This window comes from Engystomops pustulosus, chromosome 7 (genome assembly GCF_040894005.1).
Source record: "Engystomops pustulosus chromosome 7, aEngPut4.maternal, whole genome shotgun sequence".
Lineage (NCBI taxonomy): Eukaryota > Metazoa > Chordata > Amphibia > Anura > Leptodactylidae > Engystomops > Engystomops pustulosus.
In genome coordinates, this window is record NC_092417.1 from 102,013,901 (window position 1) to 102,028,299 (window position 14,399).

The window sequence follows — 14,399 nt, forward strand, 5'->3', positions numbered from 1 at the left end:
AAGGTTAGAAAGATAGCTGTGCAACTGCGTAGAGTTCAAAGGTTTCAGTTTCCAACCAGAAGATGGCGCTCATTTCTGCTGCAATGGTGGTTGCACCACAAAGATTGGCCACAAGTGATATTGTTGTGTATTCTAATAATTGTGGAAGATGTACTGACATTGTTTGATCTTCACACCAATCTTAATAAATGCCCCCCTTGTATTTTGGGGTTACTATCTAATCAGCCATTTTTGGTTACTATTACCACTATGATTAGATTTTGGTTACCGATAACACCAGTTATTTAACCCAATATGCCAACACCACCACCACCATGGCACAGATCACCAAAAATAACTTGTTTTTTAATACATTTTTATTTTTTCTTTACTTGTCTTTGTTTTGGTAGCCAGAAAATGTACATGTGTATAAAATTACAGAATTTTCAAGAAATCTGTGCAAGATAACTACATCCATGCATATGGTGGTAAACATACATGTATAAGACAATAGTTTATATGTATATGGTGACTGTGTTCATTTATAAGATTACTGCTTGTATAAGGTGATGGTGTATGTGCATAAGATAACTGCATAAGATAACTATATAGGCATAGAAAATGACTGAGTTAACTGTATAGGTGTATATGATAACGGTGAACATATATCATATCTATCTATCTATCTCTCTCTCTCTCTCTCTATACATATATATATATATACAGGCAGTCCCCGGGTTACGTACAAGATAGGGTCTGTAGGTTTGTTCTTAAGTTGAGTTTGTATGTAAGTCGGAACTGTATATTTTATCATTGTAACCCCAGTCAAACTTTTTTTGGTCTCTATGACAATTGGATTTTAAAAATGTTGGGTTGTCATAAGAATCAGGATTAACAGTAAAGCTTCATTACAGACACCTGTGATAACTGTTATAGCTGTTTATACTAGCCTAGGACTTAAGTACAGCAAATTACTAAAATCCAGAGGTCGTTTGTAACTAGGGGTCGTATGTAAGTCAGGTGTTCTTAAGTAGGGGGCCGCCTGTATATATATATATATATATATATATATATATGTGTGTGTGTGTGTGTTGTTAGGAAAACTATACAAGCTTTACAAGATGACTGTCTGTGCATAAACAGACTATAGATAGAATTGAATTTGACTGTATTTTTATACAAGATGACTGTGTTGCTGTGTGGGATAACTGCATAGGTGTATATAATGACTGCACATGATGATATTACACATATATAAGTTGTCTGTTTAAATGGAATAAATGTATATTGGTGCTAGATAACTTTCCTTTACTTTATAAGATAAATATGCATGTATACAGGATTACATAATGAGCAGATAAATCTGTAAGATGACTGTATTTGTATAGAAGATTACTGTATATGTAAATAAGGTGAAAATATTTGTGGATGGCATACATGTGTATAAAATGATAAGTGCGTTATGAGACAGTTCTGGTTTTTAATAGCCCTCATTTAGTTTTAATTACATTTCCTTATAAAACTATTGCACTTTCTTATTGCTAGAAACATACTAATTGCACTTCTCATATTATACAATTGAGAACTTCACACAAATATATAGTTGCTACATGAGAAAGACAATTACTTTTTCCAAAAATCCTACAAAACAGAATGCTTCCATGGATATTGCTAAGTCAAGTTATCTTCTGACACAGCAATGGCAGGTGGCGAGTCATCTTTCAGTATGTCCTTTGGTATAACAGGGAGATGAAGAATTCTCTTGGCCATAGATTGCATCGTTGGGACTTGTAAGTTAACAGAAGACAAAGATGAGGCGACCTGCAAATTGCCTGTGGTGATTTGAGAACTTAGTGGCATCTCTTCTGTGCAGGTACCAAGTGAGGATGTTTGTGTAAAATGTGGATCTTCTAAGGAGTATGGTGGAGGATCGTCTGTCGGGAGGTATAGTTCCAGTGTTCCTGGCCTGACACAGTCTTCATAGCTAGAGAAAAAAAAGGTAAGGAAGTGGTTAAGATGGTTCCTCAAATTTATTGACCACTTGGTGCATAGTTAAAAGTAAAGTAAACGAAAAAGGAAGTATCAATCCCTCTGGTTGTCAGATGATGATCTACACTAGAATGTGGTCATGGCCACTATCAGGGAAATACAGGTGGTATGGCAATGCCACACGCCACCAGAAGTCTAACATCCATCACTATCCCATTAGATAGGTTGTCAGAGCTTACAAAGACCAAGTTACTGTATCATTTTGTTTACTGAAAGCTGTATAGATCAATGCCCAGAGTGTCTATTAAAGGTTACCTTGCGACATGAAACACCCCTTTGAGTATTGGATGTAGAATGCTTGTTGATACTGAGGACCGAGTTTTCCCAAAATTGCAAACACCACTGTTCATGATAACAATATAAAAAATTAGACTTGGGACCCTTGTTATTTACTCTGGGATTTACTTTGATTGTTGTATGATAATTTTATCTTGCCTTCAATCTCTTATATCTTGATAATTAATGTGTGGCTTACATTTATTAAAGTGTCTGCGTCAGTTTTCTGTCTGACTTTGCACTGAAAAGAACATGCAAACTGCTTACACATGTATTTATAAAGCGTTTGCGCTAGTTTTGTGGCTGCACTGTTTGTGCTTAGAGTTGGCGCCACTTTAATTACCGATGTGCGCCACAATTCTGCAACATGAACAAAGTGCTCAAAAAAAACGTGCACACTTCCAGAGCAGTGCAGGGGGCACCAGATTAATGCAGAGCGGGTGCCAGTTTTGATTAATCTGGTGCACTCTGCACACACCACAGGTAAACTGCCCACGTGCCCACTCAGTTTATAGATAGCGCGTGCACATGTCCACTCAGTATATAAACAGCCCCAGCACCTGCCACTCAGTATACACGTGCCACTCAGTTGCCCAATCAGTATATAGATAGCCCCCCCAGTCCACAGTCAGCCCCCCAGTCCGCAGTCAGCTCTCTCCAGTCCATAGTCGCACCCCCATTCCACCCTAGATGCCGCCCTTTAATGAAATGTCCACCCGAGATGCTCACTTTTAATGAAATATCACTCCAGATGTCCCGCTTCACATAAATCCCTCCCATCATTAATTTAATGTCCACAGCCGGGCACTCTTGAAAAAAAAAATCTATACTCACCTTCAGCTTTTTCTCCCCAGCCCGTGGCGTGTTGCAGGTGCCGGACGTCATAGTGTAAGGGCATGCAATTTGACGTAACGCGTCCACGACAGCGCCACGTCGTAGTGATGCGCCCAGGCCAAAACAGGAGAAGATGGGGCCCTAGAGCTGAGGACAAATAACCTGAGTATAGATTTATTTTTTCAGACTGATATGGCCCGGGTATGGGGCGGGGGGGGCTAGTGGGTACTTTGAGCCCCTTGTGCTCGCCTTTTGATTGGCAAATGGGGGGAACTCTTGAACACAGTCCCACAAGACCCCCAATGATGGTGGCCCTGATGACATGCAGTGGCCCACATTTATGAAAAACAGTGCAGTCTGCTATGTGCAGTTTTCCTGTGTAGTGTGCAGAGTGAACCAAATTCATGAATTGTGGTGCACGTTCTTTATGAATCGGGCTCCCCTTCAACTTTTATTTGGTGGACCTTTAACATGGGGCATGCAATTCTGTCGGACACTGACTGTGCACCAGAACACCCCATGTGAAAGCAGTTTGCACTAGAAAAGAAAGTGCAAAGTCAGAGAAAAAAACTTGTGCAGGGGCTTTAATAAATGTGGGGCAGTGACTACAACCCTCTTTGTAGCAGAAATGCTCATCGCCTTTTCTCCTCGTGATCTTGTTAAAAGCATCTCTCTCTGCAGCCTCAGCAGATGGACAGTAAATTCTGAAGTTATCCAGGACAGGCATCTAAAAGCAATTAGTCTAAAATATGCTGCAGGATAATACGGGAGATGATTACTTCATGCTGGCACATTCTCCATAGAGTCTGTAAAACAAATAAAGAAGCCTATTCTAGTGAACATGTCTGTCTCCAGCAATGACATGGGATAATCTTGTTAATGGGTTTCTGAAAAAGCAACCCCACCCACAATTTAATTTTCTGAATTAAAACAGATTGCAAATTTGCTGTGGATGGAACATGGCAAAGCTTAAAGAGGACCTTTCACCACATCACAAATGTGGATTATAAACCATCCTGTAGGACCACTTTGTATTTTCTTTCTAACCCCCACGGTTGCGGAGTTATCAGCCCCAGTATCTGAGCATTATAATCTGTGTTTGGCAAAAGAGGAGAAGCTGGGACTGGAGCTGTTTATTATTATATTAATCTTCTCTCATACTGTCCAATCAGGGACAGACAGTGTGTGATCTCTATACTCATCCAGATGCTGTGCAGCCCCTGAATCTGTGTATCAGCCCCTACAGAATAGTTTGTGACTTTCCACATGTGTGAGGTGGTGAAAGGTCCTCTTTAAGCATCTCTTAGGACAGGTGACCATATATTTCTCCCCCCATTAATGAGTAGAGAGCTACTTATACCACTTGCAAGTTTCTATATTCCTCTAGTCATTTAGCGTCCTGTCTTATAGAACCATTGCTTCAATAGGAGAATATTACATGTTGCATTCATAACAATAAGTGGTAGTAGTAGTATGTAAAGGCAACCAAATTATAGATCCAACACAACACAACATTGATCTAGAATACAGCTCTGTCCATAAACCATAATGAGATATAACAGCATGAGAAATGATGGTTCACCACTGCTGGGTCACCAGTTACTGATAATGAGGAACCTATGAACGTTCTGAATACAAAGCTGCTGACCAGAAGAGGAGTGAAAGTCTTTGGGGCCTGAACTGAGGATGTCACTAGTAACATTATTAAAATAGAATACTTAGACATATGATAAGTTTTAGAGCACAACTTAAGATTCTGGGGCTCTGGTATGTGACTCATCTTGAATCTGACTATGGACGTTTGTCTGATGAGGGGCCCATAGTTTATTGAACCCTTAATAACGGCCTAATTGTTACATCTATTTTATCCGTTTCTCTCCATGCTTGACATACTAAAGTGTTGTCTGTCAACTGTGATTTATATAATAACTCTCATGTTTCACTAAACAATAAAAAAAGTCCAATACACTATTTATCACAAATATTATTAGTAAAAATCAAAGAAATTGGTAGTCAACAATAGCCAGTAAATTGAGGTTAAATGAAATCTTGCAATGCATAAGGTGTATTGGCCCCCTTCACCTGTTCAGTGAATAATTGAGTGAGGAAATTACTCAAAATTATTCTTTCAGGCAGTATATTATAAAAGAAATCTACCATAATAAACTAGGGACACTTACTTGTAGATCCAGACACCGAGACTGTGGTATTTGTTATCCATGGCCTCCTAACTTCTGAAATCAACTTTTAAAATTATGCTAATAAGCCAGAAGTGCTCCTGTGGGGGTTACCAGAGCTCCTTCATACTTCAGAATCACAGGCCGTTACATTATGCAGGCTGTATCACTCCCCCTACCCCTGCTCCCTCAACACTTCCCTCTTCCACTTCCTGTTATGATCCATTGGAACAACAGCATGGAGGGGCCATGGTAACATGTCCCAGAGTCCCTCTGTCTCATTAGCATAATGTTAAAGGTTGATTTTAGAAGAACAGAGGCCATGGATAACATAAGAAGATTTCCACAGTCCCTGTACCTGGATCTACAAGTAAGTGCCCCTGGTTTATCCTCCGGTAATTTCTGGGAGTGACAAGGGGACGGGGTACATCAGACCCCTATTTTTGGGATCTGTGGGATAGGGCCTAACTTGGTGGGAAAGCCGCTTTATGGAAGTAATGAACATCCTGGGCAATAATTGAACTACTCTCTTTACTCTTTACCATTTGCACTCTATGGGGAGATTTATCACTGCTTCTACACCAGTTTTCTAGTGTAGAGGAGCACAGCGGGCGGGCATGGGGTGGCATGGTCGATATCATATGCCAGAGCACAAGCGCTGGTGTATGATAAATCTCCACACTTTAACACTGTTACCAAGTGAATTTTCTACATTCCTATTGTTTCAACCCTGAAAAGCTGCCAATGTAAAAAGTAGAATAATAACAAATGTTGCTTCCTTCAAACTCTACAGTTAAAAATGATCGTGACTTCATGTCATCACCTCTATAGGATGTAGCTGGAGAACATTCATCTCCAGCATTCGCATATTTGGCACTGAATTTGACAAGACTCTGTCTTTCACACAGATATTAATTACATAATTACCATTGATGTAGAAATAATTAATGGCTTTGCATGTTGGACTTGGTGCTAGCTGTCATCCTGCATAGATATACTGACTGAATAGAATATATGATTTGCTATAATTTACTTGGCAAACAGTATTTGATGTTTTATTTAATGAGACTAAATTTCCTTACCACGGTGGATAGTCTGAATAGGAAGCACTTAGCTCTAGGAATGAGCCAAATTCTAGGCCTGGAGAAATATCCCCTGTACAGACAGACCTCAAGTCTCCAAAAGAAGATGTTGCATAGGAGATCCCATCTGTAAAACATGACATAAAGATGATGAATATAGAAGTCTAATTGTTTAATCGGAGACACTAAAGCACATTAAATAAATCACCATATGCAGCCTCATCCAATAAGCAATTATATCACTTCATCTGAAAGCTTATTGACATTGGCCATGCTTATATGTCATTGGTTTCTAGTAAAGAGGTCCTTCTATTTTTATGGAATAATGGGAAATATATCACATAGCATTAACCCTCAATATATTAGCAGGGATATATTACCTATGGTGTAGGATATGACTGTGGTGTTTCCGACTAGCTGTCAGCATCTACACTCTAATAGATGAATGTGGAGCATAGATGTCAATTATTTGGTGCATGGTAGTACTATTAAAAATATTTTTTTTAATGGTGATAATAAATGAGACGGAAGGTCATTGTTTCCGTCAGAACTGGGTCAATAAACGATATAAAATTCCTCTCACTATATTAGCTTACCATAACTTGGATTCTCAAGGCGCCAGTCTCTTCCTCCACCATCTTTCTTCTTCTTCAGGCTTCCAATGATGATAGTTACACAGGAGAGAAAGAGAACCAGTCCAATTACAATCCCTGCCACAACCAATGGGGACACTAGAAGTGCAGGGTCATGGCTGCTTCGGATGTAACCATAATATTCTGGGAGTGGGTTAGTCTCGTTTAGGTGAACTTCTGTTGGGATAAATAGAGTGGTTGAAATGATTATTGGGTTAACCATGCCCTATTATACTAACATCTTTAGTGTACTGAAGCCTCAGCTCACTGAAATATTTTGGTGTTGAAGCACAAAACTAATTGCAGGTGTATACTTGTCTGTAAGCACCGTACAGGTGTAGACTATGTAATATATATATATATATATATATATATATATATATATATATATGTAAAAAAAATATTATTCTCCACCACTGAAATATCTGATCAATTATGTTGTCTTCTCCCAAGACAGACTATAAACCAAAAGTTGGTTCAGATTACAGCTGCTCATATCATGCTGAAGAGCTAACATTAAAGGAAACTTTTACCTAGTTCAAGTAAAGTCACTGCTTGTTCAAGTAAAGTTCAGGTGATTGTACACTAAATCCAGTAATCCTGAAAGGCTTTGGTTGGTGTTTCCAGAGCCCCTCAGTATGTCTTTTCATTGGTTGTTACAATGAGCAGAGCAGGTCCCCCCTCCCCCTGCACTTCCTGCTGCTGCTAGATAACACATGCAGAGGGAGGAGGGAGAGAGCAGGGGCAGGAGAGGAAATGTTCTGCCCAATGTTACAGTCTGTGACAGTACAGCACTGAGGGGCTCAGGAAACGCCCACCAGAGTCCATCAGGCTCATTAGCACATTTTTAAAAGTTTATTTTAGAAGGAAGGAGGCCCTGGATAATAAGAATATAAGAATATTACCACAGTCATGGTGTCTGGATCTATGAGTAAGTGTCCCTGGTTTATACATGCTTTATTTTGATTAGATATCCTTTAATAATGAATTTCCCTATGTACACATGCCAATTCTATACCAGAAGTCATGGACACAGCTTTCTGTAGTGGTAAGGAACAATGTCATTTTGTAGGAATGCCCCTCTTACTACAAATGCTGACACTGTCCTACCCAGTCAAGATAAGAGGAACCCCACTACATACATGGAGACGCCTTTGTGATGGTAGGTAGTGGATAAACATGCATGGCGCTGGAATTCAATCTTAAAATACTCAATAATGGTAAGGCTCACCAGCCATACTAATTACATTACTTGATTCAGTTGATTGTCACCTGCAACATAGTGCATTTATTTTCAAAGTGCAAAATTTGCTGGCGGATTTCCTTTAAGTTTTTTATTTACCAGTTGTTTATTCCCATTATTACTGATCCACGTTACAGTGTCTCTATTAGTAATGTTTGGTGTTTTTTTATTAAGTTGGACAGAGAATCTATTTTCTCAATGTACTGACTATGAAAGACATAATAAATGCTAGTCTCCAACTATAAGCACATAAATTAATGAGAAGTAACAATAAAGCCTGACCACCTAAAAATGTTCCGGCATGTCCTCAAAAATCATCTGAAAAGTCAATTCCATCCATGTTATAAAAAATATGTTGTACTCCAGATCATTGCTTATTAATATTCCACAAGCATAATGTAAGTGCAACACTGATGAAGATGGAAATGGTAAAGAGAGTTGAGCACTAATTTGTCAGTTTCAGAAAACTCCTGAAATTCTAACAATACCAACCCAAAACCCTACAAGAAACTTATCTTAAAGACTATTTATTTTCAGGTGGTGTGTGACTTTTTAGAGGGTAGCTGAGCCATACTTGACTGTAAGTTAATTTTATAGTAGTCGGCTCTGCTGTGATTTGTTACACATATTGACCAAATTGAATGTTGTCTTATTTTCTTTATAACTGGGCATCACGTTCTTCAGGAGCATGGGTCATTTTGATAAATTTGGAACAGATTCCAATGCCAACATGCCTAACAAATTAGGCTAAAAAAAGCTCTAAAAGTAGGTTTAGTAATCAGGAAGGGAACTGCAGAGGATCTGCAAGGATCTCCAAATCCAGGTGTGAAAAACTTCATCATTCCAAAGAAGACTCATGGCTGTACTAGCTTTCCGTACTAGCTTTCTGGATACTTTCCTTACCCGCTGTATATATATTTATATACACTACCACTCAAAAGTTTGAGGTTGCCCAGACAATTTTGTGTTTTCCTTGAGAACTCATACATTTTTTTTCAAATGAGTTGCTGTCCACCGGGTATGGCATGGCATCGCAAAAATGGAGTGATAGCCTTTCTTGTTCAAAATCCCTTTCACCTTGTACAAATCCCCTACTTTACCAGCACCAAAGCAACCACAGACCATCACATTACCTCCACTATGCTTGAGAGATGCCTTCAGACACACTTCCAGCATCTTTTCAGTTGTCCTGCATCTCACAAATGTTCTTCTGACTAAACACTTCAAATCTAAACACCTCAAACTTAGATTTGTCTTTTTTACAATCTTCCACTGCCCGATGTCTGTGTTCTTTTGCCCATACTAATGTTTTCCTTTTATTGGCGTGTCTCAGATATGGCTTTTTCTTTGTCATTGTGCCCTGAAGGCCAGCATCCTGAAGTCGCCTCTTCACTATAGAGGTTGACACTGGCGTTTGGTGGATACTATTTAATGGAGGTGCCAGTTGAGGACCAGTGAAGTGTCGGTTTCTCAAACTGGAGACTCTAATGTACTTAGTTGTGCAGGGGGGCCTCTCGCTTCTCTTTTTTTACACTGTTTAGATCTCTCCTGTTTGTGCTCTCCTCTGAAGGGAGTAGTAGTAAATCTAGTAAAGCAGTAAATGTCCAGTTTTTGGCAATTTGTCGCATGGAATGGCTGTCATTTCTAAGAACAAGAATAGACTGCCGAGTTTCACATCAAAGTTCTTTTTTTCTGGCCATTGTGAGAGTTTCATAGAACAAACAAATCAAATGCTCCAGTCATTTGCCACATAATGTATAGAGTGTATTTATGATTCATATAATGTTAGCTTCAGTGAAAAAAATGTGCTTTCCTTTCAAAAATAAGGACATTTCTAACCCCACCTACCCAACAGTTGCTTCCGAGGCTGCAATGCCCTGGGCGATATGGCCCATATATAGTCCATATGGTAGTCTATACAGGCGGTCCCCTACTTAAGAACACCTGACTTACATACGACCCCTAGTTACAAACGGATCTCTGGATTTTGGTAATTTACTGTACTTTAGTCCTAGGCTACAATAAACAGCTGTAACAATTATCAATGGTGCATGTAATGAAGCTTTATTGTTAATCCTGGTTCTTGTGACAATCCAACATGTTTAAAATCCAATTTGTCACAGAGACCAAAAAAATTTTGACTGGGGTTACAATAGTAAAGTATACGGTTCTGACTTACATACAAACTCAACTTAAGATCAAACCTACAGAACCTATCTTGTATGTAACCCGGGGACCGCCTGTATATATATATATATATATATATATATATATATATATAATTGGCTGTGTTTAATTCATTTGCACTGCCCCCTTTCTAAGTCTCTGGCTACACGAGTTCGGTTAAATATTTCTTTTTTTGGCTCTCTTTCCTTACAAAGTAGGTTTTCAGGCATTATATAAAGATTGTGATTTCTGATTTAGAAATGTGTCCATCAAATGTTGGAGTGACAGGGGCAGTGAGATTACCAAGCACCTTGAGAGTTCATTTTTGACCAGAGGTGGATTTTTTTAATTGCTCCTTCCAGCAATGTGATAACCCTTTCCCTCGTCTTTGTCTGAAACAATTCATTCTCAAAGATAACAATGGTTAATCTTTGGAGCGGCCTTCAACTGAAGATGAGCATGAAAGATGAAGTTGAACTTGAATTTAGAAAAATAGCTGATAAAACCTGGTTATAAATGGAGTCAAGTGTGATGAAACTGCTGATGCAATAAAAATCTTACACTAATTAATGCATAACAATAATATCTCACATATTGAAATTATCCTCCGATAGTAATAGCACCAAATGCCAAAATTGGGAGTTATTAACCCTTGATTTACTATAGCTTAACCTTTATTTTCACAGATTAAAAAGTTTAATTTGCCAACAGTGTGATATCTCATTCCCAATAATGTTAAAATGATCAGCTCAGGATGTTTTGTTAGCAGTAGGTATATATGGATACCTTATACTCAGATAGCACCTATATGATTGTGGGTAAGGGGGTGCCTATTAACCTCTCTTACACCCTAACTGAGGTAAACATGGAGCTATCTGCCTTCCATGTACATTCTATCCACTTAGACTTATGTTGGATTGTTGTTCTACATATATGTGCACAGTATATTGGGGGTCATTTACTAAGGGCCCCGATTCAAGTTTTCCCGACGTGTTACCCGAATATTTCCGATTTGCTCCAATTTCCCCGGGATTTTGGCGCACGCGATTGGATTGTGGCGCATCGGCGCTGGCATGCACGCGACGGAAATCGGGGGGCGTGGCCAAACAAAAACCCGACGGATTCGGAAAAAACCACCGCATTAAAAAAAAAAAGTGTCGCGGAACTTGCACTTACCTTCACTAGGAATAGGCCGGTGAACTTGAGTGCATTTCGGCGGGCCTCGGGGAACTTCAGCGCAGCAGCGCCACCTGGTTGACGTCGGAGGAACTACCTTAGTGAATCCCGGCCGGACCCGAATCCACCACAGAGAACGCGCCGCTGGATCGTGAATGGACTGGGTAAGTAAATCTGCCCCAATATGTCTAAACTTTTCATTCCATATTCCATCTCACATACATCTGAAGCTGTATTAAAACCTAGAGTAGCCCCCCCCTAGACTAAACTCTATGTAAACTTTTAACTAAGATGAAAATTTTTCTTGTACTTTGCAGATCTCAGGAGCATAACAAAAGCCCACACAGCCCATACTATGGGGCCCACACTGCACAGGGGCCCTGGAAATACGACAGTACCAAAAGTTATTGAGGCTGTTCTCCCGGGCCCTATCCCCAAAGTTCTGCGTGTCTGTATATGCTGTATGTGTGTTTATGTATATGCTTTATATGTTTATGTATATGTCTGTGTATGTACTGTATATATACTGTATATATGCATATGAGTTTGTACCTGTATGGTGTATGTACATGTGTAAGTGTAGATAAAAGTGTGTGTATGAGTGTAGAACTTTATGTGGTGTATATATATGTGTGTATATATGAGCATATTGGGTATAATTGTATAAACGTGTGTGTGTACAAATATGTATGTATTTTTTTAAGGGTGCATTCACACATGGTGTGCTCATGCATGTGTCTATAGCGCATGCGTTTTCATGTTATTATGCATTTTCCAGCTTTGAAAGTGTTTTTCTTCATTTCAGTGCATTCTTTCACTTCAGCAATGAAGAAAAACGCTTTTAAAGCTGGAAGACGCATAGTCACATGAAAAGGCATGCATTTTAACGAATTCCCTCAGGGAAAGGGGGGTCCCTTTGGAAATCTGCTATGAAGCCCAGCCTATCCTAGTTACACCACTGGCAGATCTGTATATAGAAGTGAGGCGCCACCAAGAGACTGAATATAGCAGTGATGGCGAACCTTTTAGAGCCTGAGTGCCCAAACTTCAACCAAAAGCCACTTATTTATAACAAAGTGTCAGCGCAGCAATTTAAGTAGTAATGTATTTCTCCTTGTTCATTGACAACTTTCAATCCTTTAGCCTCCCAAGGACACCAACCCAGTTGAAAGGCAAATTCATCTGTCATTGTAGGAAGGTTCTGCAGGCAGATTCTTTGAGTTCTGTCTGGTGAACTTCATTCTGGGGTGATGGCCTGGGTGCCCACAGAAAGGGCTCAGAGTGCCACCTCTGGCACCCGTGCCATAGGTTCGCCACCCCTGGAATATAGTATAGTATAGTATCTCTTTAGTATACATACCCAGGGATCATCCCAGGTGGGTGTGCACAGAACCAAACCATGGCCAGGCACTACAAAATTATGTTTGGGCATGCTGAATTACACCATGTCTATTGATAGTTGGGAGACCCCATACACACATATAGAATTTTGTTTGCCAATGTGAAGATTTTGTCATACATCATTCTAAGCCTCTGTGAATGTCTCATAAGTGTTGGTAAGACATAAAAAGTTAGCGTAGGCCTAAAATTTAAAACATTCCCTTTATGTTTGTTTTAACATGTACTGAATGGCTGAGCAGAGCTGTCAACATAGACATATTTGATGCCACCAACATCCAAGATAAGACTTTTGTGAATGTTTCCTTTATTCACAGTGACTTTTCCCTTTGACATGGATGTTTTTGCAATTATTTTTCTTGTACAGCAATTTATTTTCATTTTATAAGCCCAATTGTACATTAGGAGTCATAGATAATACAAATCCTTACACTTGTAATTTTTTCATGCCAGCTGCTAAGTGCCGCCATTAATTAATTCCATTATAAAATTACCCTACTAATTACGTGAAAAAAATAGCTGTTCTTGCTAGAAATACTCGGAGGGATAAGTTGGCATCTGCTGGTTTTTGCTGTCTTCTACACCCTGGGAATTATCACATTAAGCTCCAAAACAAGTTTTAGCATGAAACCAATGCTGAGAGGAGATGAAGGAGGGGTCTGCACCTCTTAAGATGGAGAGAATTTATCTTGTTTATTGTGTGTTTGTCTTTTCTTAGAAATGGGGATTTTTCTTGTTACAGATTTTCATTGCTCATTTCTCCTTGTTCCCTTGACATTATTAGAAGTGATTATAAAGAATAGAAGTGTTACACTAAAGGGATACTTATGTTAATAATGTAAATTACACAATCTGGGATCACATTAAAGAAAGACAAGACAGCTAAATAGTGAGGCCCCTGTTGAGTTTCCCAAAAAGTGACTGTTATTCTGGTGTAAACTTTACTTCCATAAGCTACATGGTTAGCAATTTACTAAAATGATTGACATGAATTAGTCTACATCTTTTCTTTGTAGAAGCCCACAGACATAACTGCTGATCAATGACGGTATAGTTATTATAAAAGTGAGGTTTCCTTATGAGACAATTCCTTGAATGAACACTAAAAGGATGAAAATTGCTGATTCTGCCACAGCTTATTGAAGTCTCTAAGTTGTGATATAGTAAAACACATAGTAAGGGTTCTGTTGCCTACAGGCATAGTTATGGTCTTCACTAGTGGATTATATTAAAGGGAACCTACCACCACAAATCCACCTATAAAGGCAGATCGGGTGGTAGGTGGATCAATGGGACGTGAGGATAGCCCTTTTAAGGGCTAATCCTCACGTCTCCACACTTTTTTAGTAACTTTTATCAAACTTAAAAGGGCTATCCTGACGTCCCA

At 39.2% G+C, this 14,399-nt stretch overlaps 1 protein-coding gene and 1 long non-coding RNA gene across 3 annotated transcripts in view; both read right to left on the reverse strand.

Moving 5' to 3' along the window:
- Positions 1 to 338: 338 nt before the first annotated feature.
- Positions 339 to 14,399, reverse strand: part of LOC140070703 (uncharacterized) — a 188,175-nt gene continuing 174,114 nt past the window's right edge. Inside the window, exon 2 of the long non-coding RNA XR_011848974.1 lies at positions 339 to 661. This is a non-coding gene — a long non-coding RNA (uncharacterized lncRNA). The remainder of the gene's footprint in view (positions 662 to 14,399) is intronic.
- BEAN1 (brain expressed associated with NEDD4 1) overlaps positions 339 to 14,399 on the reverse strand; it is a 29,588-nt gene continuing 15,527 nt past the window's right edge. For both annotated transcript variants that reach the window (XM_072117490.1, XM_072117489.1), the window contains exons 3-5: positions 6,994 to 7,206; positions 6,398 to 6,524; positions 339 to 1,963 (exon numbers count right to left, since the gene is read on the reverse strand). In XM_072117490.1, the coding sequence (XP_071973591.1) occupies positions 1,651 to 1,963; positions 6,398 to 6,524; positions 6,994 to 7,206 (653 nt within the window). In that variant the 3' untranslated portion in view covers positions 339 to 1,650. The remainder of the gene's footprint in view (positions 1,964 to 6,397; positions 6,525 to 6,993; positions 7,207 to 14,399) is intronic.